Genomic DNA, 25,630 nt, shown 5'->3' with positions numbered 1-25,630 from the left:
GCATATGCAGCATGTCCGGGCGGTCTTGAGGTCGTTGAGGGGAGCGGGGCTCACGGCCAACCCGAAGAAGTGTGCAATTGGGCGGGTGGAGGTAAGGTATCTGGGCTTCCACTTGGGTCATGGGCAGGTGCGTCCCCAAATTGATAAGACCGCCGCAATTGCGACCTGCCCGAGGCCCAAGACCAAAAAGGAGGTAAGGCAGTTCTTGGGGCTGGCGGGATATTATAGACGGTTTATACCAAATTATTCGGACCTCACCAGCCCTCTGACTGACCTTACTAAAAAGGGGCTACCAGATACGGTCCAATGGACGGAGCCGTGCCAGCAGGCCTTCACCCGAGTTAAGGCTGCTCTATGTGGCGGGCCGCTTTTACACTCCCCTGACTTTTCTCTCCCTTTTCTGTTGCAGACTGACGCGTCGGACAGGGGGCTGGGCGCAGTCCTGGCCCAGGAGGTGGAGGGGGGAGAGCGGCCGGTGCTGTACATTAGCCGTAAGCTCTCGAAGAGAGAGGCTAAGTACAGCACCATCGAAAAAGAGTGCCTTGCCATCAGGTGGGCCGTTCTCACCCTCCGCTATTACCTTCTGGGGCGGGAGTTCACCCTCTGTTCGGACCACGCTCCTCTCCAGTGGCTCCACCGCATGAAGGATACCAACGCGCGGATCACCCGTTGGTATCTAGCTCTTCAGCCTTTTAAGTTCCAGGTGGTCCACAGGCCGGGTGCTCAGATGGCTGTGGCCGACTTCCTCTCCAGAAATGGGGGGGGGGGGGGGGCTGCAGGCCGGACGGCTCCCCGGCCTGAGTCGGGCGGTGGGGGTATGTGGCAAGGGGGGCGTGGTTCAGCGAGGTCTGCAGCAGGAGAGAGAGCCGCGGGACAAGCGGTACGTGAGTGGGTTGGAAGCAGATTAATAACACCTGTCTCTTGTTCTAGTAATGAGCGCGGAGAGGGGATAAAACATCAGTGGAACCGGAGATCGAGGAGAGAGAGAACCCGGACGGTTGATGCCAAACCCCCTGTTCAGAGACTGAGTAACCGGAAGCCGGAAGTGCCGACCCGGAAGTGATCGAGAGATCGTGTTTATGAGATTTCACACATGAATGTGTGTTGATGAGTTATTGAGAAAATAAAGAGACAAGCATCAACCGTCCAGCCGACCCCGTGTCCTCTTCCTTCCTCCTTATATCGAACTTTACTACAGAAGTCTTTTTTTTTTTTTCTGTAGCCACTAAAGTCTGAAGTTGCATTTTACAACGGGTGAATCGAGTTGTCACTGGTGATTGTTTTAACCTTTCTGGATCCGCCACGACATTGATAAGTTTAATTATATCAAGTGCTGTGAGAAAAGGCTATAAATCTCCACCTCCAACATCCTCAAGTAGCCTGCTAGCCAGGACACCTTCTTTAAGTGTACAGATGTGACGTAATGACACAAAAAATATGCTTGAATTTCCAGCAGAAATCCACCAGTACCATTGGAATAAAAAAAATTATTACAAGCTTGCCGTTGTAAATCGAGCTAAGGTAAGTCGATAGTCTATACTTGCACAATAAAAATTTGGGGGATAATTTTTAACCCAAAAAGTTACAGACTGCAGCTTCAACTTGTAGCTACGAGGTATGAGGAAAACACACATAGTAACAAAGACTTTATATATTTATATATGAAAGAGACATTAATTGTAGGTTATTATTTTACATTATTGGGCTATACCAACAATAGTGCCTTCACTTTTACTACTCTAACTTAGTAGCAAATTTAGTCAGCATTATTGCACCGTCTGTTTGCTGTGCGCCCACCGGCGCACGTTCATTGATGTCTGTGAAGACGTTTGACGCGTGGAAATACTTCCGGGACTTTCTAACATTATAAGGATATAACCATAAAATGTAAGTTATGTGCTGAGGACGTGTCAAAGGCATCAAAAGAGGCACGCATATGTCAAAGCACAAGAGGGCAAGACACGGCAACCCCTTATGCTTTTGTTTGAAGTTTCGGTCAACTTGGATCATGAACCTTTCCCAGAGCAGTTCATTCTGTGTCCTCCGCTATTTTCATATGCGTTTTATGGGTTTACTACTGTGAAGCGACGTGACTGGCAGACGCGACAAATCAGTAATCGATTTCGTTGTCGATTATTTTAATTATCGATAATAACCGATTTTATCGATTAGTTGTTCAGCCCTAGATTACACTAACAAGTATTTCGTCTTGCGTCCAGTTAGAGATTTTGCTCATGTGTGATGTCCTGGCTGCCAAATCATGGTTGTTGTTCTGGACTCAGTATTGGCCTTGTGACAAAAGATCACACATGAGAATTATAATCAAAAATTACCTCAGTGGGAAGCATCCGGATGATTAATGATCCCTGACAGGTGTTGTAGGAGCAAAACAACTACTGACAAAGAAAATAAAAATGAGTAATACTCTCTTCACAGGTGGTAACATCAAGATCTAGCCAGTTCCTCACATAATTCTCATAACTTTGGGCAGTTTTAATAAATTTCTGCAGCAGACCCACTGAGCTTGGGGTCTCTGTTCAGTTTGAACAGTCCAGAGAAGATTTCAGCAGCTGTGCTATTAAAAAAAAATACCCCAGAAGAAAGGAGTAACCTGATACACGTTGGAGTGAGAGCACAAATCAGATGAGACGTTCATGAGCCACAAATCTCTCCTGCGTCTGAAACATCACAGAACCACGCATGATGGCGTGGAGGACAGAGCCAGCAGCCTGTGATCAGCCAGAATATGAAAATAGCAGACTGACATACACTTACTTTCCTGCACTATGACCTGTATTGGATCAGATCTCCAAGCAGAATACAATCCACACCGTCATATTCTGAAATGCAATATCAAAATTAAAGGAATGTAACAAAATGAATAAATTATTTGACAATTAGAGGGTAACACTTTATTTTGATGGCCCACTTTAGACATTCTACTGAGTCAAGTCAAGTTACGTTTATTTATATAGCGCTTTTTACAATGCCGATTGTTTCAAAGAAGCTTTACAGTTTTAACAGGAATATAATGCAACAGAATTTGATTCGGCTGTACAGCCGCTCTGGAGAAAACGGTTATGATATCCAGCTAATTTCAATTATTATATAGTGTTAAAGGTGCAGTATGTAGTATTTTTGCAGTAAAATATCCAAAAACCACTAGGCCAGTGTTATATATTTTGTTCAGTTGAGTATTTACAATATCCAAAATGTTTCCAACTATTTGTTAATTGTGAGAAAATTGCTATTTTAACCAAGGACCCAGGAAGTCTCAGCATAGCGTTTGAGGGAGTCGCCTGTCAATGGCGTCATATCTGCGTTACCCTCGGTTTTATTTGGCAGAAGCGCTTTACTCTTAGCAGTGTGAACATGTCACAGCAGCGCCGAGCGAACGCACAGAGTAACGTCATAACATCATTTTAAACACACTTAAATGTATCTAATATGATAAACAGAGCTGCTTTACCTTATAATCATAACCGGAAACCCATCATAATAAAAGTCCCAGTGCTCGTGAGCCGTGTGTTTGTTTAACAATCACTGTGCTCAGCTCCACAACACTCGGTCCTGCTCTGCTTTACACTACAGTAACTTTAATAAACGCATCCATCAACATGATTTCTGCCCGAGACCTATTTTCCACTGGCGGTGAGGTGAAGACCACATGTCCCAAGATGCTGCGCTCACACTTGGCATCATCAAACTACGCCTTTGTTTAGAATAGGCGCCCTCCAGTGGACGGAAAGTTGCATAGTGCACCTTTAATGCAGGCTGATCAGTAATATAGTTGATATTTAAGTGTCCCCAACTGAGCAAGCCAAAAGCCAAAGGCGACGGTGGCAAGGAACCAAAACTCCATCAGGTGACTGAATGGAGAAAAAAACCTTAGGAGAAACCACCAGGCTCAATCGGGTGCCAGTTCTCCTCTGGCCAATGAACAAACAGTGTATGATTATGATTCTGGCAACATTACAGGTCATATTAGATCTGTTCGTAAGATTAATTGAAAGATTGGCGTCGTCACAACGGAGATGGGTTAAATCAGGATGTCGTGTCAATGCAGGATTTACAGGGGGGAATCTAATTGACACACTCTCTGAAGACAATTCAGGGATTCGTTGGTCAAGTCCAGGAGCAGGTCCACCATCTGATCTGTCACTAGTACATGTCAACTAGCAGTCATTCCAGTATTACTAGACTGTCTGCTTAAAGGGTTATTTCACCCAAAAATGATCCCATCATTTACTTACCCTCAAACCATCCTAGTTGTATATGACTTTTTTTTCCCACCAAACACAATCAGAGTTATATAAAAAAAATAACCTGGCTCTTCGAAGCTTTATAATGGTAGTGAATGGTAGATTTTAAGCCCAAAAAAGTGCATCCATCCATCATAAAAGAATCCACATGGCTCCAGGGTGTTAACTCTTTCCCTGCCAGCATTTAAAAAAAATAGTTACCAGCCACTGCCAAGGTTTTTGACCATTTTCACCAAAATTTAGTAGCTCATATAATATTTATGAATATCTGAGAATGCAATACACCAAAAGAAAGAGCTGACCCTCTTCTTTTAGACAAAAAAAAAATGTCATCAAACTTGCATTCCTTTTTTAGAAACACTTGAATATGTTTCATAAAAAAGCAACATTTTGAACATTAAGCTGAGAAAATCACGTTTTAGTGAAAGACTGTTTCCAGATCAGATTCAGAGCTGGCCTGGTCTTACTAGTAAGTAACTTACTAATCTTACTTTGTAGATTTCATTTATACATAGAGTCTGACCACTCTCCATTGAAAAGCGTTTTTTTCCGCGAAGGCGGGTACTCTGTTGAGATTTAAAACCTGTATGGATTCGTATGAGAGTTCTTTACTCTCATGGTGGCTCTCATAGAAATAAACCCCATTGACATGCATTATACGAGCAACGGTTGGAGTTAAAAATCTTCATTTGTGTTCTACTAAAGACACAAACACACCTACATATTGGAGGCCCTGGGGGTAAGCAGATGAACATAAAATTATAATATTTGGGTGAACTATCCCTTTAAATGTGAATGACAGGAAGAATAATTAACTTGAATTGCTGTTCAAATATTCTTTGGTGTGTTTTTCTAAGACATTTATAGCATGTTTTGCAACAACAAAATAATTACACTTAATAAATATCATTAATTTTGACTATTTATGCAATTACTTATTGTTTGACATAGAATAGATTTAGTTTGATTATAAATATTTATTTTCATTAAGTTCAATACAGTTCAATGAAAATATTTGTTTTCAGATTTCTTCATAACTAAGCAAAATTATACAAGCAAGACTGCTGTTGTTATTGCACATTCATTTAACACAATATATTTAGTCATAAAACTGCCCTGTATAAAAAAAAGGCCAGTTAGTTTGTATACTTTTTGCTCGCCAATAAAAACAGCTCCAAAAAAACCAAAGCATTAAAAACATATTTAAATATTGTTAATATAATTAGTATTGTTATATTAAATATTTAGTAATATTACAGTATGTTTGGCCAGATGAAAAAGTGTCAAATGGTGTAGTGTAATCACTTTGCAAATGTTGTGTATATCTGCATATATTTTCATTTATCCGCTGATTTCATATTACAATTCTCCTCCTGTTTTCAGTCAAAATTCAAATTCAGAAACTGAAGTAGCACTTCTCAATTCTAAATGGCACACAACCCAACTTCAACATGCAGGGTGAACTTGTGGTGAAGCCAGATGGTCCTTGGACCATTAAAACTAGTTAAATCAACGTCCAGCCATGCCGAGAGTACTGAAGCTGCCAGGTGAAATCACTACGGCAATATATAACCAGACTTCACCTCGCATAACGCCAAGCTGCCACAACAATCACATCCTTCAGTCTCTGTGATGTCGGCTATTAACAAAATGTCCAGCAGTGCTAATTCCTTAAAAAACAGTGAATATAATCGTGCTCTGGGGCGAGCCTGTGAATATCGACTGACAGCTTAATTAGGGAAATGCTACAAGTCTGTAAGCAATGAAGGATGTATGTTTTGAACAAGGAACTGAAGACGAACGAAGGCAAACACAAGACTTCAATACGTCCTTCATTAAAGGGCACACCACAACACACTTATTTCGTGCTTACAGAGATGTATTTATTATTCGATTATATTATAGCTGAAGTTATAAGTTCCGGATGTGTATAATTTTCAAGGTTGAAATCAAGATGTGTTATGGCAATTTGGAGCTTGACATCAAAAAATGCATAAATCTCAGCATTTTAGTGCGAGGTAGGAAATCCTTTAGGCCTCGGTCTTGAAACACAGGCAGAACGAATCTCTTTGTAAAACATTCATGAATCTAATTGAATTAAATGTGGTCATTTGCGTTGCAATGGTTTTGCTAAACGATTTGCACAGATATTCGCTCTGCTCGCGTTTCACGAGTGAAGCCCATTGAGATTCTGCGATTGCTACGGTGATTTCGTTAAAGCATTTCATGCAATTACATTCTTTATTGATTCTTAATAGAGGTTTTAGTCATGTCAGCACTTGAAACGTATGTGGTAAGAACACAGATGTCTTTGGGAATCGTAGCTGTTTAATATTTGTTTATGAAGGGGTGGTATTAAACTACCTGCAGCTGCTGCAGTGCAGTCAGTTCTCATGCACAATGACTGACTATCAAATGAATGAATCAAATGAAAAAGAAACTTCAAAGACTGAAAGCCTATGGCATTATGACAATCGCAAGAAAGGGAACTCCTTTGCTGGGATTATCTTGGATTATTATTTGGCATTTTGTGTTGCATGGTCGGGCCAGGCAAATAACTCCAATATGTGTGACTTGGTAAAACCACTAAAGAGATGTAGATTAATGTATCATGTCATCTTCCATTTCCTAGATTTTGATACTAAAGGGAACTGATGCAAAAGTGTAAAACGTGGCCCTTCCAAATCCAACAAAACTCCTGGCTCAGAATTTGTAGAAATATTATCTTCAAGACAACACTGCAACAAAATCTCCTGGCCCACCTCATATATCAGAAAACAGACTTTGAATAAAATGATATTCTCCAGCCATGTTGGTGTTAACAGGGTAATCTCATGCTTCCAAAAGTAACGTGGCAACTGTATTACAAAGATCTTCTGTATTACAACAGTTTGACAATTAGCATCACTTCTGCGAGCTACCTACAAAAAAACATCTTCATTCATTTCAATAACACTGTTTGCTTTTAAATATATATATTATCCACACTGGAGCATACGATATTTTCAAAAAGTGTAATTCATTAGATCCGAAGCTCCATTTTAAACACATCAGATACTTTTGACGCTAACATCATTATTAGATCGCGTTTGTGTACCCAGCAGGGAATTTTCGACCCCCTTCCTAGACTTGTAAACATCTGTTTTCTCTTAACATTTGGTCACAGTTTATTTTCATTATTTTGAAAATGGTAAATATTCTGCTATTATCTGTTTCTACTTGCAAATTAAATTCATTTGAAAGCTAGTTTATCACTTAATTTGGCAAGTTGAACAGAAATATATAGCGCCGTCTTGAGTCTGACAGCTCCTTGTTACATTTACGAGATGTATCTAGAGTCCACTCCGTCTTCATAACCTTCTGTTGTGGCACATTTTATTTTTCCAGTTCAGTTGTTGTTTTATGGTCGTTTAGAAGAGCAAGGCCTTGAGTAATGGGCAACGTGGAAACATTCTGAAGAGTCTGTTATGCGTATTAGTGTCTCATTTATTTACAGTTCTGTTCACTCATGCCACACACCACGATTGTAAATGTTCACGTCACGTTTGCCAACATCTCTCTTTCTCTCTCTATGGTGGTAAAAAAAACCCTGCTTAATAATAATAAGCTCTGTCTTATTTAGTTTTATTTGTATTATAGTGACAACCTATTATTTTATAGCAATTACACAGATGTGAAACTGCTCTAAAATCAGCAATTATGCTGTATGCTATACATTTTTATACTATTAAAAGCTCATTACCATTACGTATTATGACCCATAGATATTCAGCTTTTAAAGGCACAATATGTAAGAATTTTGGATTAAAATATCCTAAAGCCACTAGAACAATGTTATATTTTGTTGACTTGTGAACATTATCCCAAATAATTCCCAAAATCTTTAAATCCAGAGAAATAAGTCATTTTAACCAGCCGTATTCGTGCGTCGCCTATCAATGACTTAATACCCGTGTAACCATCGTCCTTCCTGAAGCTTCGGAGCTTAATGAATCAGCGTATCGATTCATGATTCGGATTGCGTGTCAAAGCGCCAAACTGCTGAAATCACGTGAGTTTAGAGATGAGTTGAGAGATCCGATCCACTGATTCATAAAGCTCAGAAGCATCAGGAAGGTGTTTTTTTTAAATCGGCCATCACTATAGAAGTTATTTTGGGGTTTTTTTGCGCACAAAAACTAATTCTCGTCGCTTCATAAAATGATTGTAAAACCACTGAAGTGAAATTGACTTTTTAATGACGTCTTAAGCCCTATTCGGACTGGATTAGTTTAACATGGGGACATGGGGGTAAAGTAATTATTACCAGAGGTTCTCGGTGATTTTAGTCCTGTCCGAATGTGCCATCTCAGTAATCATTACGGACAATGTCAGTAAAGATTACCGAGACTTTTACCTTCTGTAAAAAGTTCCGGAAAAATTACCTCAGGTAATACCTGTTCGAATAGACCTGCTGTAAAAATGTATGGTAAAATTCCGTCATTTCCTGTTTAAAAGTTAAAAAAAGAGCACATTTTGCGACCTTGGAGGCGCTTGAAGCATTCGGTTGCGTTGTAACTTAGGTGGTGGGACAAATCTGTGGAAAATGTCCAGTATTTTCCGCATATCATTTAAAGCAAAAAGAAGATCAAAAGCACTTATTAGAGGCACAACACATTTTAGCTCTAGGAAAGTGTCTACTACCAACATAATCCAATCAGAATCGTTAGACTGGACCTAACTGTTTATTAAAACACATATATATATTGGAGACGGAGTTCAGACTGGGGCTCAGGTTGTGTGTTTGCTCACGTTATAACGGTAACGTCATACGCACATGACGTCAAGGAGGTGCGTAAAGCCAGTTACTCCTCCCACTTCTGCTAGTTTTACTGAGATGTCTTATCCCGTGCGAATTGGCCATTAATATTACAGACGTCCTGAGGTAAAATGACTTTACCCCCATGTCCCCATGTTAAACTAATCCAGTCCGAATAGGGCTTTAGTCTTAGGCCGGAGACACACAAGCATGGTTTGAGTGTGGCGTTTCTGCTGTGTGTCAGCCGCGGGGCGTTTTCTCTGTCTTTGCACACCAGAAGCGTGTCTGACGCGGCGCTGCTGCTGCTATTAATGTAAAGGGAAGCCCTATACTTCATGTTAAATATAAATATATTGCCTATTGATACAGCAAAGGCAACGTCGGCAGTAGCTTATTGACCATATATATCTTTGGTGTTGACGGCAAAATAGGCTACAGAATATTTCGGTCTGTGTTGACAGGTTTAATATTTCCAAATCGATAATTATGCAGTTTTTTATTATTACAAGGCCTATATCTGCATTTATGTTAACCTACAGACTTTCAAACATGAAAGTGTCATTTATTAATATGTATGTGTGTCAAAATTACATATAAACATCTTTTCCTAATCTATTTTGGCTGGAAACGCTTCCAACACGCTCGCGTGTCGCGTGAAAAATAAGCGTCGCTTCTATTTGAAGCATGCACGCGTTTTCCGCACGGCTCGGACCGCGCGTGAGCAGCATGTGTGACGCAGGCAGTATGCAAGCTCTAACCGGTTAACATTGGAGCCGAAATAAAAACAGACACGCCACGCAGCCGAGACACTCACGCCACGCTTGCAGTGTGTCCCCGGCCTTAGTGCCTTTTATGGGTCTTGAGAGAGGAAATGTTATTGCTGATATATATATATATATATATATATATATATATATATATATATATATATATATATATATATATATATATATATATATATTATTTTTTATTTTTTTATAGCACACATAATACAACAGGCATTGCCCAAGGTGCTTCAGAAATAGTATTATAAAACACTTAATTAAAAAATTTCATACAAACAAACACCAAATAAACAACATTACGCCAGGACTCAACAACATACTAGATCACTTTCATCCAAACAGGCCAGGCCCCACTAGACTGATCCCCAAACAACTTCTAAAAAGTAGGTTTTCAACAATGATTTAAACATAGCCAACGACTTCTGTTGTGGCACATAAACATATCTTCATTTGTGTTTCGAAGATGAACAAAGGTCTTATGGGTGTTAAAGGACATGAGAGTAAGTAATTAATGATGTTCATTTTTGGGTGAACTAACCTTTTAATATATTATGTGTTTTATTAGACAGAGGAGCAGCTGTTTAGATACATTCACTGACAGAAAACAGCACTGCGTTACCGCACATACACATGAAGAAAGGGGAAGAAGCAGAAGCATTCGCCTGTGGCATAATAAAAGCTCCACTGTTCTCAAGTCGTATGTCGTGCTTGTCTCTCATTAGCAATCGCTCCAGCGGTCTCGTTCTCCTCTACCTTCTTTTAGTCCCACCCTTCTTCATGCTACAGTAATGTTAATAAATCTTGAATACATTAGCTCATCCATGAATATGATCTCTGCCCGAGTGCCGTCGGATTCTTTTCAACCGGCTGTAGAGGTGAAGATGACAACTCCCATGGTTCTGTAAAATCAAGGCGTCGTCAAGCTACACCTTTGACCTATAGCGGCAACATTGACATATTGTGCCTTTAAACAGCATTCCGATTTTTGTATAATTCTTTAAAGGGTTAGTTCACCCAAAAATGAAATTGATGTCATTAATGACTCACCCTAATGTCGTTCCACACCCGTAAGACCTCTGTTCATCTTCAGACACAGTTTAAGATATTTTAGATTTAGTCCACAAGCTTTTCTGTTCCTTCAATGAAAGTGTATGCACACTATACTGTCCATGTCCAGAAAGGGAATAAAAACATCATTAAAGTAGTCCATATGTGACATCAGTGGGTTAATTAGAATCTCTTGAAGCATCAAAAATACATTTTGGTCCAAAAATAACAAAAAATACGACTTTATTCAGCATTGTCTTCTCTTCGGGGTTTGTTTTCAATCTCAAATAAAGATTGGAACGGTTATGAATCAGCGGATTTATTCATGATTCGGATCGCCAGTGTAACGTGATTTCAGCAGTTTGGCACGCGATCTAAATCATGAATCAATACGCTGATTCAAAACCATTTGAATCTTTATAGTGGGCATACACTTTCATAAAAGCAGAAAAGCTCTAGGACTAAACATAACATTTCTTAAACTGTGTTCTGAAGATGTTCTTTAAAATTTTTTGCACTTTAACCTGTTTTTGATCTGTATACATTTTTTTGTTAATTATTTTATTGTATTTACATGTCCAGATCTTTTTGTTATAAAACATCTTAATTATTCTTTCAAAGATGAACAAACGTCTTATGGGTTTGGAACGACATGAGAGTGAGTAAATGATGAACGGATTTTTCTCAAATTTTTGGGTGAACTATCCCTTTAACTCTTCTGGATAATATTATGCATGTGTGTGAGTATCTGCTTAATGTCTCAGATATAGAAAAAAAAATCATGTTTTCTTTCACAGGCAGAAACATCTGTCAGAGCCTCAGATCTATCATTAGCACACTATTCTACGTGCACTCACTGTGTTTGTGTTGAGTGCACACATGTGTGTTTTCACTGCTGCTGGGGGAGGAGGAAAAGACTCCAAACTCTTTGTGTCACTTTGAGCACAGTCAGACAAGGAGAGAGAAGACGACAGGAAGACTGTTCGATGACTGGCAAATCAAATTCTGCCATGCGGTATTCATCAAAATACTCCAGCAATCATTTCAATGAAATAACCGCCCAACTCTGGAGCAAACGTTTTCGACTGGACAAAAACTTGGGCTCCGTGGGCCAAAAATCTGTTCTGAACAACATGGGCATGTTACCCACACTTGTAGAAGGAAAACAAATGACGCAGTGTTGTGAAATGGCACAATCTCACTCCAGACGGCATCTGCTCAAAGCCACTCCTCGTTTTCTCAGATCTAAACGTTTCTTTTATGCATAAAGGTTACAGGAGGTTTCCCCACCTTTAGCCCATTTTCACAACATTTCCTTACTTTCTAATGACTATTTGAGGACCAAAAACTCAAGCAGTTACTGCTGTCAACGAAAATGAGAGGCTAAAGGCTAACCGTCAGCTATAGCTAATACCCAAACTGCCCTCACTGGACAACTTCCTGTCATTTGTCTCAGAGCAAACAGGCAGGAAATAGCTTTGAATATAGCTACGCTGCATTTTAACATGCTAGCATCACACAGAGAGACTCCCTCGTGTCTTTAAGTGGACGTAGGAGAACCATTTGGAGCTGAAGAACGCAAGAGAGCGAAAGCAAGCAAATTCGTGTGATTTAAAGAGACAGTTATTTATGATGAATGGCGCTCTCCTGAGAGTCTGGGAAACCGGCTGTAGTGCTGCACATGGATCTAAAGTGCACCGTGACCTCAGGCACGCTGAGAATCACACGATGACAACTATAGAGCCCTCTACAGCCGAGCCCTGAGCACACGATGGAATTTACCTTCACCACATTTAGCTACATATCAGTTGACACTTCACTCAATGCATTTGGAAGAGAGAAGTTTCCAGGGACGGGTGACGAGCAAAGCACGCATAAGTCATTTAGAGAGGTGTACTGTGGATATTTATCTTATTTAATATGTCTCCTTGTACTGAGTGATATATACATCTGCAGTGGGGTTATGAATGCAGGCATATTCACTAATCCATGACTCTGTCAGCCCTTCAAACAATGTACGGTTACAATGTCCAACAAATCCAACAGTCTTTAAAGGTGAATGTTACACTGGCCATTAGTCAATTCTGTATTGCTCTCACTTACTTTGTTTACCTTACCTTACCTTAAGTATTACCAGAGGCCGACAATATTGAAGTATTTTTACTTTCCAAGTCATTTTGTTTTTTTAAGTATATGTACTGTATCAGTGTTCTTCTTTAGAAAACTTTTACTTCACAACATTACAAAACATAATATTGTACTTTTTACAGCAATACATTTCATATTGAATATCATTTAATACTTAATTACATTAAAAATGTAGTACTGCATACTTTTACGCGAGTAAAAGTATTCAAAGTTTTACTTTGAGTACAAGTAAGAAAGTACTAAATGTTTTATGTGATTAAGTATTAAAGGTAAGAAAACAACTACTTTTATTAATGGAATGTTGTGCAGTAAAAAGTATGAAATTATATATTATGCTTTGGAATGTAGTGAAGTAAAGGTTTTCTGAAGAAAAACACTGATAAAGTATATACTTGAAAATGTACTACTGTCTGCCTCTGAGAATTACATTTCTGCAAAAAAATTTGCCTTCACATAGTCTATATTCCAATATTGTGCTGTCATTTCAGCCTTGAGTGTGCAATTCACATTTTTTGTTTGCTAAAAATTACATTAACATTAAAAACACTCATTATATTGATTATGTTATTGTGTTTAATGTTAATAAAACATTTAGCATACAAGTAAATTGAATTGCACACCTAAGGCTGAAATGACCTACAACACAAGGTTGGATATAAGGTTCAACATTCAAAATGTAGTTCAATATAAAATCCTCCAAATGCCTAGTAGTGACATTGACCTAATATTTTCTAAATTAAAATCTGTTAACATTGGTTTAATGTATACATTTCTTTTTTAAATACATATAATGCCATTTTTGACTGCTATATTTTGATTGGCCATCATTTAAATATATTTGCATATTGAATTGAGATTGGTCTTTTCTTTCCTCCATCTCTTTGACCATGTTGCATGTTTAATTGTGTGTAGATTCTCATGGAAAGTCTTTAGAAAATGAAACGCATCACTAAAACACATATGATGGACCAAAACCAAAGCCTTAAACTTTAAAAGTTACCCTCAAAAACAGGGTTACCATTTGCACGATAAAAATGTTATTTGCAAATAAAGCAAAGAGTATTTTGAACGATCTCAATGTGGAGGCGCATCACTTAACCCTATGAAATAATAAATAAATAAATAAATAAATAAATAAATACATACATACATACATACATACATACATACATACATACATACATACATACATACATACATATATATATATATATATATATATATATATATATATATATATATATATATATATATATTTTTTTTTTTTTTTTTTTTTTTTTTTTTAATGGAACAGTTTATTGAAATAAAATAAAAAACACATATGTTTTTTGTTGAGTAACATATTTGATACATCAGGCTTTTATGGCTCAGAGCATGATCTAATGGGAATATGGAACTCATGCTCCAAGAGGAAAAATCACTTAAATTTCATTAAGAGGCCCAAACTGAGCAAAAATATGCAATTTGGTGCATCTGCTGATATTTATATGGCCAAACCAAAAGATTAAATTCTGAAAGTTTGCAATGTAAATCAGTTGAATTAACTTAAAAAAGGTCCCTTCAAATTATTAAGTGAATAAACTTCATGTGTAATTGAAAAAATTAAGTTATGTGTAATTGTCAAGCCCACATCACTTTTTTTTTTCAATTACGCATTGTTTATTACTTAATAATGTAATAGTCGGCGGGTTTCCTCACCTTTTTAAAGCTAAGTCAACTGATCACGTTTTACAGTTGTCAGTATATATCTCCCAATAATATGTCTCTGTAAGATGATATTTAAATGCTTAGTTTTATGATCTAAGCTCTTTTTTTGTAGGGGTCAAAAACATATAATGAACAAAAACCTGAAAAATGTGTTAAAATCTTAAAATTCAACTACTAGAATATAAAAGTTACTCTTAAACATTTAGAAAGATTTCCAAGTCAAAAAAAGAAAGAAAATTGTGCCGTGACCTGAAGGTTTGTGTTTTTAGAATTATACTAAAAGGCCCTTTACTTGCTAAAAAAGTTTAAACTATCAAACTGATAACAAATAAGATAGAGTAGGCTTTGCCGGGTCACTTTAGCAGACATTAGTTTCATTTTATTGTTAAGTTCTTTAGAGATATGCAAGTTCACCTTTAACACTGTTCTTTCACAAGCACAAATATAGGACATGCAAATCTTTTATGACGCTACAAACAACTGGAAGAAACTAGCAATGACTGAATGCGGAGAATGCAGTGAAAGAGGAGCTCAAACAACAGGCGGCATCTTGGAAATGTAAAAGCAGCGTGGAACTGTAGCAACTTGAGAGTTTCAAGCGCCCTGACCTCGACTTGCCTCAGATGGTTCGCTTTAACTAAACTGGACTAAACTGTAGCGAGTGTAGGGGTGAAAGCTAGAATGACCTTGGGCTTGTCTCACCGCGGTTTGTTTTAACTGGCAGGGGGCTTTCGCGCCTATTACTGATAGGTCTAATGAGGGAGGGTCAGAAAAGCCGACCTGTGCGGAGTGGAAATGGACGGGGCAGGGCATCTCGCTGCAATTCCCCTGCCACCTGCCAGTGACTGCGCAGGGGGGCGTCCTGATTGCTAACAGACCCGTCTGTGTCATGCACCCAGGTGTCTTCATTCTCAACAATCAGTCATGCACACGACGGGCTTTTTGCTACAGCACACATGCTGAGATCCACGGAGAGAGAGAGATTCCTTTGCTAAGTGTGTTTAGTCCTAATTCCTCTTACAGCCGCCCTGTCAAACGCAGATGTGCGTAAAATGATGTTTGGAAAATACGGGTGAAAGTTAGAAGAGTGCTTTTTGCTGAATCTGGCATGAAGACGATAACGGTTTAGGTATGAATGAACAACATTCGGGTCTATTTGACGCCAAGAGCAGATCAGAAATTCTCTTCTGAGCTTGTATATCAATATTAATAAGAAAATGTGCGGCGTGACCTGCTTTGGAACTCGCACAGTGCCTGACATAAAATTTAGTGCGATCTTTTCCACGGTAAATCTGCTTTAAACAAATAATCTCGCTCCGGTTGACTGTACCCGATAGTGATTTGAGTTTACATTGAGATTACTGCAATGATTATAATAATAAAACAACTGGGGGGGAAAGCGTGTCTGTCCCATAAGTCTGTTCATGGATCAGAATTCATTTATCAACAACAGTGTATGAGATTACCACACCGTTCTAATGCAGCCCGTCACTGTACGACCCAGACAAAATATCACACCTGACCCAACCAAAACAGCTTTTTACAACATATTTTTTTAAAATGACACTATTGTCTGGATTCAGATCCATGCAAAACGGGGTTACACTTTATTTTAAGGAGTCATCGTTACAGTGGAATTACATATTTAAGTACTGAGTCATAATAAATAACTATGTACTTACTATAGGGTTAGAGCAGGGCTATTCAAATCTTACCCTGGAGGGCCAATGCACTGCAGAGTTTAGCTCCAACCCTAATCAAGCACACCTGAACATGCTAATCAATGTCTTCAGGATCATTAGAAAACCACAGGTGGGTGTGTTTGATCAGAGTTGGAGCTAAACTCTGCAGCGCATTGGCCCTCCAGGGTAAGATTTGAATAGCCCTGCGTTAGAGGATTAGGGTTTGTTGCATGTAATTATGCAAAATGTACTGAAAATGTATCAAGGACAGTGTAAAATAAAGTGTTAAAAAAATAAAGAACTACAGCGAGTGCTTTTGCACAGTGTCATTTTCTAAAATCATTGTCAGCTGTTGTTTCCTCTAGCCTTTTGTTTATGTCATCATTCAGCCTCATTCTATCCTTGATCTGACATTTTCGGTACTACAAAGGTTCCTGACAGGTCCTCTGAGATTTCTGCCTTTCAAACAATTATTCGCCCTAAAATGATCTGAACATTTGGGTCAGTGTCTATGTGTGTGACTATGATATCTGAAATTGGACGCTGGATTTACAAACAGGCAAAGCACAGCTGTCGAAAGTGATCAATAAAACCATACGCTTGGCGGATTGTGCGCTGGACCGTCTCATCGCTTTAAACCTATGCGTTTCCGAAACAAGCATCACTGTACCAATGGTCTTGGACGTCAGTGAGACGAAACAACTCAACGTCGCTCAGAAAAGCTCTAACAACATAAACACCGAAAGCACCTGAGATATTAGATCAAACCATCTACAGGAGTAAAGATTCCCAATCTACACTAACAATATGCACCATTCAATACACTTGTTAGGGGAAAAAAACGAAGCCTAACCCAGTGTGCACACTGTATTCGCTCAGTATCTACATGTTGCTGTAATCTCCTACCTGTTAATGTAACATCGCTGTAGATGTTGGAGAGCTGTTCTTTCAGCAAGACCTGTTGCATCTGAGCCGCTTTTTCCCGCTGCAGTTCCAGCATCATGTCTGGATGGCTGGCCAGCTTGCATCCCTTTTGTTTGTCCAGGGCGAAGTCACTGCGCACTATGTCTGCATGAAAACCGCGAGAATGCTTATTTTTTTGTATATATCAGGCCATCAAGAGGCCAACTAACCACTAAAAGAACAATGTATGCATGTGTTTTGCATTGTGGACATGTTAACCAGACACTCAAAATATATTTCTTTCTGTTCAGTGTTTATTGATAAAAAGTCTTTCGAATCAAAAAGCCATTTCTTTTCAACAGGCGTGCCCCGAATAAATGAAATGCATCAATATTTATATTTTAGGTTTATGCATGCACATTTGTCCATGGAATGACACCGCTTTAGTATCATGATTCCAAACAGTATTTCCGGTATCTCAATAATTTACACAAAATACCTGCCTAATTGAAAATGACCAAATTAGACCTCACCGTCTTCATAGTTTTTCAGGTAATAGTCCGGTCCAGGCCCTCTGAACTTTGCAAGATTCTTCAAGTTATGAAACTGGAGGAAGTCGGTCCGTTTGCCCCCGAACCTCAAATAAGCTGGAGAGAGTCCTCGTGCCAGAGTGACTAACCGCTTGGAGCTGTGGATACAGAAAGATGTAGATCACAGATCGAACTATTCTCAGAGAAACCCGTAGGGCTACTACAGAATCACTGTGTAGATAACTACACTGTAAAAGTCAAAATGAGCAGTGTTTACCTTAAAGGGATAGTTCACCCCAAAAATGTAATTCTGTCATTAATTAATCCTGTCGTTCCATCTTCGGAAAACAAATAAAGATCTTTTTGATGAAATCTGAGGAATTTCTGTCCCACCATTGACAGTCTAGGCAACTACCACTTCAAAAAGTTCATAAAGAGATTGTAAAACGAATCTATATGAATTGAGTGGTTTAGTCCAAATTTTCTAAAGAGACTCGACCGCTTTATTTGATGAACAGATTGAATTTAGGCTTTCATGCACATATAAATGTTGATCAGCGAACATAAACAAAAGCTCAACCAAACCTGCTTGACACGCACAAACAAACATCATTGGTTCTTGCCGAAGCAACACAAGAATGATCCTCATTGGTTCTTGCTCAGCAAGTGAACAATGCTTGAGCTTGCAAAACTTATGTGTGAGTTGATGAATATTCATATTTGACTAAATGCCTAAATTGAATGTGTTCATCATTTAAAGCAATCATGTCTCTTCATAAAATTTGGACTAAACCACTCAAAATATGGATTATTGTTATGAACTTTTTGAAGCATAAATGTGTTGCTGCTAATGGAGAGACAGAAAGATCTCAGAATTCATCAAAAATGTGTCCATTTGTGTTCCGAAGATGAACGAAAGTCTTACGGGTTTGGAACGACATAAGAGTGGGTAATTAATGGCAGAATTGTAATGTTTAGATGAACACTCCCTTTAAGGAGTTGTTTGTGCCTGACAGGACCCTTAAAAATAACTTTCATGTGTGCAATCTAGTCGTTCTGTCATTCCGTCAATTCCGTCATATTAAGTATTGAAGTCATTACCATTGGAAGCAAGGTCAGTTACCTGATTAAAAATACCGAGTGCATAAAATCACAAAGATAAGTTTTCTTCATGAAGGGAAGATGGACAATAAACTGAAAGCATTCACTTAATTATTTTTAAGAAATTAAAAAATGACCTTTATCCCTTTAAATTCTATAAAGATACAAAAACATCATATAAGATATTATAACACGCATATAGACTCCTGTATGCTATGTGCTCCTGTGTATTATTTCGTCTGACGATGTGACGTGTAATGCGCGCGGCACGAGGAAAATTATCATTTTCTTAGCAATACTATCTTAAAGCTCATAATTAATTATAAACTTCTTTTTATTCTATTAATTTGCATGCAGTGACCTTGTTGTCGCCATTGTGTTGGTGCTTTAACTTTCATTTACGGAAACTCACAGCAGGACTGAAGTTCATGAGATGTGATTGTGTTTCAGGCCGCAGTGCTGAAATCAACGGCAGATTATTTCACAGTGCTGCAGTCTGTGCACGCTCGTTCCTTTCTAAATAAATACCAGCTTCTTTTTTAGTGCTTTCCTAAATAATGAGACACAATACGGTACCAGTCGTAAAAAAGAGAAGCTGTAAAAAGTGCCCATAAAAGAAGGCCTATAATTGCGCAAATATTCCGCCTATGGGTGTCCAGAACTTTAAAAAACAACAGATAAAATAGTAGTGAAATAAAATAAAATAGTAGTGATATAAAATAAAATATAGACTGTTGTGTGAATTGCCACAACACAGTAAAGCAAGCTAAATTGCCACACGCTATAGCTATAACCGGGGAAGCCGGTGTTGTGGTCGGTGGGCCGAAAATACATTTTGGAGAAAGACAGAAAACTGGAGCGGCACACACATTTCGCTCGTCTGCTGTCACGTCCAATAATGTGAATTAACACACTTAATCTGACCCAGCGTGAACCACAAGGAAAACTACAATTGAACAGTTTAAATAAAAAATAATATTAGTGCAATTTACGGCTGAATAACGGTGATAATAACTGCAATATTTAGATATAAACACATAACACTATATGTATATATAGCCTAACACTAGCCTACCTATAGCATTAACATTATGAAAACTGATTACACTTTAATTTTAAGGTGACATTGTTACAGTATAATTATATGTTGATCTACCGAGTTATATTAATTAAAAACACACTTATGATGTTGGGTAATATTAGTTGAATGTTATTGTGCATAATTTACTGTTATGGTAAGTACATGTAGCACATGTAACAAGGACACTGTAAAATAAAGTGTTACATGAAAACCTAGGCTCATCATGAGCTAAACATTAAGCTACAAATATCACTTACTTCAAATCGGTTGCGATGTTGTTTTCAAACCAAATAAAATAGAACAAAAATAATATAAATCTTAAAATTGTGGGAAAGTGTCCTAGTAGTAAAGTCCAATTCCGCTTTTATTTGGTGGTTTCATTCCATATTGAATGAAACGAAGTACGCAAAATGTAAAATCCCCCTTTTACCACGTAAATCTGCTGTAATTTGCACTGTACACGACAGAAAACGAACAATAATGCCACGACAGCAGATTGGGGTTCAGATTTATGTGGGCCACTTCTTCAAATCTATTGATTCTATTTGTTCCAACCCCTCATTTTGCCTACAATAATAATTATTTGATAATATATCGAAAGTAAACACTAGCCTATATCGATACCTCAGCATGTTAGGGTCTATAAAAGACACTTACATTTCGGTTCTCCGTATTGTTTTGTGTCTTTTCTCCTCTGGGGGCTGGGAAACTCATATTCACTTCCAGGTCAAGCCCTGGTGTGCAAATTAACACAACCATTCAAATCTGCGCGTATTTTCAGGCTTCAAGCTCGAATATATACAATCCATATTCGCTCGTCGAATAGATCTCTTAAGAGATATATATCATGGACTAACATCATCCCACAACAACACTGTTGGGATTAAACAGATGGTGTTTTTAAGCATTGCGAGTAAACACGTCGGATTCTACTTTACGCGTAAGATAAATGTCCATGAGTGCGAAAACGCGTGATGTTTTACATGATAACATTAAAAGCTGCACAGAAAATCTAGCATTGAGTTGATCTTCTGTGAGTTTAAACATCTAATAAGACCAAAAGAGTTTGTTAACCTACTTAATAATAATAATAATTAAAAAAAAAATACTGAATTGTGTAGCCTATACTCAAGGGAGCGGTTGATTGGCTAGATTAAAAAGTAGTCGCCTATGCTATTAGATATCAGCAGCATATTAAATGTTTGGGCAGTTATGTCTTATTGGAAATATTTATTGATAATGTCTAGTTGTGTTCCTGTTGGAAAATCCAGTTTAAGCTGAAGCTGAGAGTGGAACATTGAAGATGGTTTCTAGCTGGTTATTATCTGGTCAAACCTGACCACTGGATGTTCCCAGTCCGACATGGTCTACCAGCTTTAAACCAGTTACCGTGTTCCAAAACACCTCCACCAGCCTAAATGACTCCCCCAGCAGGCAATTCCAATCTTCCTAATTCAAACACAAACACACCAGCATCATCAGACGCAACATGCGATTACAAAACAATACCTTAAGAAGTCCAGCCAACCATCCTTTACGATAGATGGGTCCAACTGCAACGAGAGGAAGTTGTCATTCAAAACTTTCACCGGGCTTCGAGTATTCACGTCCAGTAAAATCAAGGTTCTCTCCAGAAAGCTCTGTCTCTTCCCTCCGGACACTGGTCTCCTGTAGGTAGCGGCGGAGGAAATGAGAGACTGGAGTATCAGTGCCAACCACAGTGACGAGCCGAACACTGGGCAGAAGAACTGCCTGGGCATCTTCTGTCCTCAAGCACCGGGCGGAGCGCAGTGAGGGAGATCCAGCAGAGATCTCCTTATAAAACCCGATCAGAAAGCACCTGGAGTGTTTTTTATGCCCCTCCTTGAGCGAGGATCGCTGGTGTCTCTTTCAGCCCCCCTGTCTTCAGCTGTTTTGGAGTTAGCTGGAGTAAACTGACGCCCGAGGGCCAGCCTCCATCACACTGCTGCCCCTGCACCGCCCTCTGTAGTAACGCAACGGCTCTTAAAGGTAAGATGACTCTTATTTAACAGACGCGTCTTTAAGTGGAGTGTCTGAAGCATCATTTCTCTGTCCTCACGAAAGCAAAAATAATAAAACAAATAGATGCAAACATGGTTCTTTGGTTCAACAAAAAATCTTCTTTACATATCCACAGCCATTTATGTCTGTTTGAGTCTTTGGAGTTAAACAATTAGCCTACTTATGTTACATTTAAAGGATCTTCACATGCTGTTCACCATTGCTGTTTTCTAAAGAACTATTAAAAAGTAAAAATGTTCTCCAATGGAATCAAGCTATAAAGCCCTTTCTGGCTCTGATTGGGCCATTTATTTTTTTTAAGACTACAGACTTGTTTTCTGCTATTTTTAATTACTAAACAATAATTTAATTTACTAAAAAAATATGTAACACTAATGTAATCGTCTAAAAAGTGTGACAGCCTAAATCACCACATGTAGCCTAATCAACTGTTCACTTTATTTTAAAATGCAGTCCTTTTGTTGGCGTTATCTTCGAACAATGGGATTTTTTGTGCGTGAGGGGTTGTAAATAGCCTGGAGAATGACTGCCACTTATCTTTTTAAAACGTTAACCCTAAATTAATAAAAAGTAGTGTATTATGTCTGGTTTGAGAGATGATCATTGCACAGACTTCAAGTGATATACAATAATTGTTGTGTTTTTTCGTCGTCGCTAACCCATTTACAACTTGATATTGATATGTTGATGCGCTCGGTTATTGGCAGACTACATCTATTTAACGTGCAAATTAGGTTTTTCTCAAAGGAAAAAATAGTATCCAGTCAAAAATATTTTTTCTTTTCTTAAAAGTGACTTATTGGAAGGGGAAAATAAAATAAGTTAAAGAATAAAATACAATAGGATACATATAATTATAATAACAGTTACATTGCTATGGGGGATATATATTTTATCCGAAAGAGAAAAAAAAACACCCGGTGAAATATTAGCTAATAACCCGTTGATATTTATTTTATGATAATGTGTTTAGTTTTTTGTGTTTTTGTAATTACCCCCATCGGGACTCGTGCCAGGCAAACTGTTGCATTAAAATAACAAAAATAATCTACTCAGAAATAATAATAAAAAAAACAACAGGCCTAATAATTTCATGAAATAGCCTACTTCGAGGCGAGCTATTATTCATCTCTTGTTCTCCTCGCGGGTCTTTATGTCTGAATGTATATCTTTTTGAAATATTCGTTTATAAAACACGAACTAGTTTTCCATTTTTTCGATGAAGTAATTATATACAGTAAACTATTGATATAGCTATATTTAACAAATTGAATACAGCCTAATTCCGGTGCAACACAGATCTGACACGGCTCTTTGTGTTTTCATTTTGCTTTTATGAAATGTGAATTTAAAATGCTTAACATATGGTTCAGCTTGAAAATTTCGATTTTAATAGTGTGTATTTTATTTTGCCACGCCACGCCACGCCATGCGATAACTTGTGATTGACACGTGTCATGCTCTTATTAAATCTGAGACTTGCACAGATTAATGTATAATAATAACAATGTGTCACCTGACTCATGATGCTGTTGTCTAATAACGGGAAACATGCGATTTTTTCTTCTTCTGTGACTGAGACTTTGGCCTAACATTCCGCGCGTCTTGCGACAGTCCACTAACTCATCCGCGTTCTGTGGAGAATAAAACAAACCAGAAAGAAAACAAGACTCTGTGCTGTTTTTACAGTATATTTCTTGGCAGAGAACCAGACAGGGCGCCTCTCTTTAACCTCGGATTTATGACAAGATTTATCCAGTTTTATATGAAAATCTTTTGAAGTGCATTTTTAGCTTTCTAAAACTGGAACTCACCGTTTTAGAGACTATTGGGTGCATGCAAATATATCAAATAAGTTTTAAAGTCAGGAATTTACCGTGCTCTTATAGTTTTATGTAAAACAAAACAGTAGTCCAGATAACTGTGCATCTGTTACTCCCTTTCTGAGAGAGCTAGATAGAGAGAGAGAGAGAGAGAGAGAGAGAAAAAACCCCTGCGAGGTTAAAACTTTCCTTAAAATTATTTAGAAAACAACTTTAACTGCAACAGCTCCCATATTTATTAGAATATCCCAAATAATACATTTAAATGTAATTGCTGCTACAAAACACACATTTACATACATTTATTTAATACCTTTAAGAAAAAAAAGCGTGTTTATGAGATCATATTTACGTGCATTATTAATTAGCCTATTAAAATGACAATAAGATGCGACATGAAAGATTTTAAAGGTAATGAAGACGGATGCTGCGTTATAGCTATAAACTATTATTACAAATATATTTGCTGTTTTGGTCGTATAATTTGTAAATGATCTTACAGGCTAAAACTAGCCTAATAATAATAATACACGTCAGAATATTCAGGTATTATTAATATAATAATAGGTAAATGTCCAGGTTTAAAGTTCATGAAGACTATTAATGTCCTGCCGAAATATTAAGTATAATTTTATTTTGCAGCAGAAATAAAACCGAATTAGCATATGAAAGCAACGAGTTTAGCAATCTCCCAATAATAATAGGCTACATGGATTTGATTAAACAACTTCATATATTGCCACTATATGGACTAAATAATGCGTTGTTTTCAATTTTCGATATTATAGCCCTATATGTTTGTATATTATTTGTGCTGTGATTTTCCCTCTTCTCACACAAGACACAACAATAGAAAATATAGTCTTATATAGTGAAACCATCCGAGCACGGCACTCCCACTGTTTCCAAACAGGCTCCTGAAGGACGTGCAACATTTCAGCTAAATGGACCATCACTGTTTTATTAGTTAAAAGTTTCCTGAGCCTGCTAACTGTCCCGTGAGCCCTCCGTGCAGATCCCCCGACAAGGTCAAGGCTTTACATACGTGTCCCTCTGAATATCGACGAGCCGTGGGCAATACGAGAGAGAGAAAGATGAAGAAAAAAACCTCCACATATTTGTCTCTGATTTACGAGGTGGAAGCGAGTGATGCTGAGCAGACGAAAGTGGTTAGCACACACAGCCAAACATCTCCAATTTCTTCTTTTTCTTATAGTTTTATCTTACTCATAAACTGTTCAGAATGGTGTTCCACGGGCTGTCTGCTTCAGGCCTGCCTCCAAACACTCAGGGGATACAAATACGTGTTTATGAGACCACAACTTATTGTTTCAACCTGCTATCGGCGAAGAGAGTTGTGTGACATTTTGAAATATTATAACAAACACCCCACATAACGAATTCCTTGCTTTTGGGAACGAAAAACGCAATTGAAATGAACGAAGAGTGTTATAAAATGTGATTGACCTATAGAGCTTAGAACTATAGTAGCCTACTTAGATGTCAGTCTTCTTTACAAACATGATTAATAGACACAAACACACACACACACTGAGGTCTGTGTGTTTTGTATGCATTCTTGAATTTATTTAGAGCCATTTTTATAAAACTATAGTAAGTAAAAAATGTATAAAATTATGTTGATCTTATGTCACAATTTGTGAAGTTGTTTTGCGAAAATGAAATTTTACATTTTATTCAATCAATCAAATAGAACAAT

At 37.9% G+C, this 25,630-nt stretch overlaps 1 protein-coding gene and 1 long non-coding RNA gene across 3 annotated transcripts in view; one reads left to right on the top strand and one right to left on the bottom strand.

Annotated features, from left to right (window-relative positions):
• Window positions 1-13,850, top strand: part of LOC137045372 (uncharacterized) — a 120,667-nt gene extending 106,817 nt beyond the window's left edge. The window contains exon 3 of the long non-coding RNA XR_010898756.1: window positions 11,690-13,850. This is a non-coding gene — a long non-coding RNA (uncharacterized lncRNA). The remainder of the gene's footprint in view (window positions 1-11,689) is intronic.
• The window catches only part of hpse2 (heparanase 2), a 176,873-nt gene extending 154,983 nt beyond the window's left edge, over window positions 1-21,890 (bottom strand). For both annotated transcript variants that reach the window (XM_067421959.1, XM_067421960.1), the window contains exons 1-3: window positions 21,554-21,890; window positions 17,866-18,020; window positions 17,336-17,497 (exon numbers count right to left, since the gene is read on the bottom strand). In XM_067421959.1, the coding sequence (XP_067278060.1) occupies window positions 17,336-17,497; window positions 17,866-18,020; window positions 21,554-21,804 (568 nt within the window). In that variant the 5' untranslated portion in view covers window positions 21,805-21,890. The remainder of the gene's footprint in view (window positions 1-17,335; window positions 17,498-17,865; window positions 18,021-21,553) is intronic.
• Between the last annotated feature and the right edge of the window lie 3,740 nt (window positions 21,891-25,630).

This window comes from Pseudorasbora parva, chromosome 17 (genome assembly GCF_024679245.1).
Source record: "Pseudorasbora parva isolate DD20220531a chromosome 17, ASM2467924v1, whole genome shotgun sequence".
Taxonomy (NCBI): domain Eukaryota; kingdom Metazoa; phylum Chordata; class Actinopteri; order Cypriniformes; family Gobionidae; genus Pseudorasbora; species Pseudorasbora parva.
This window is presented reverse-complemented; position numbering and strand designations above follow the sequence as displayed.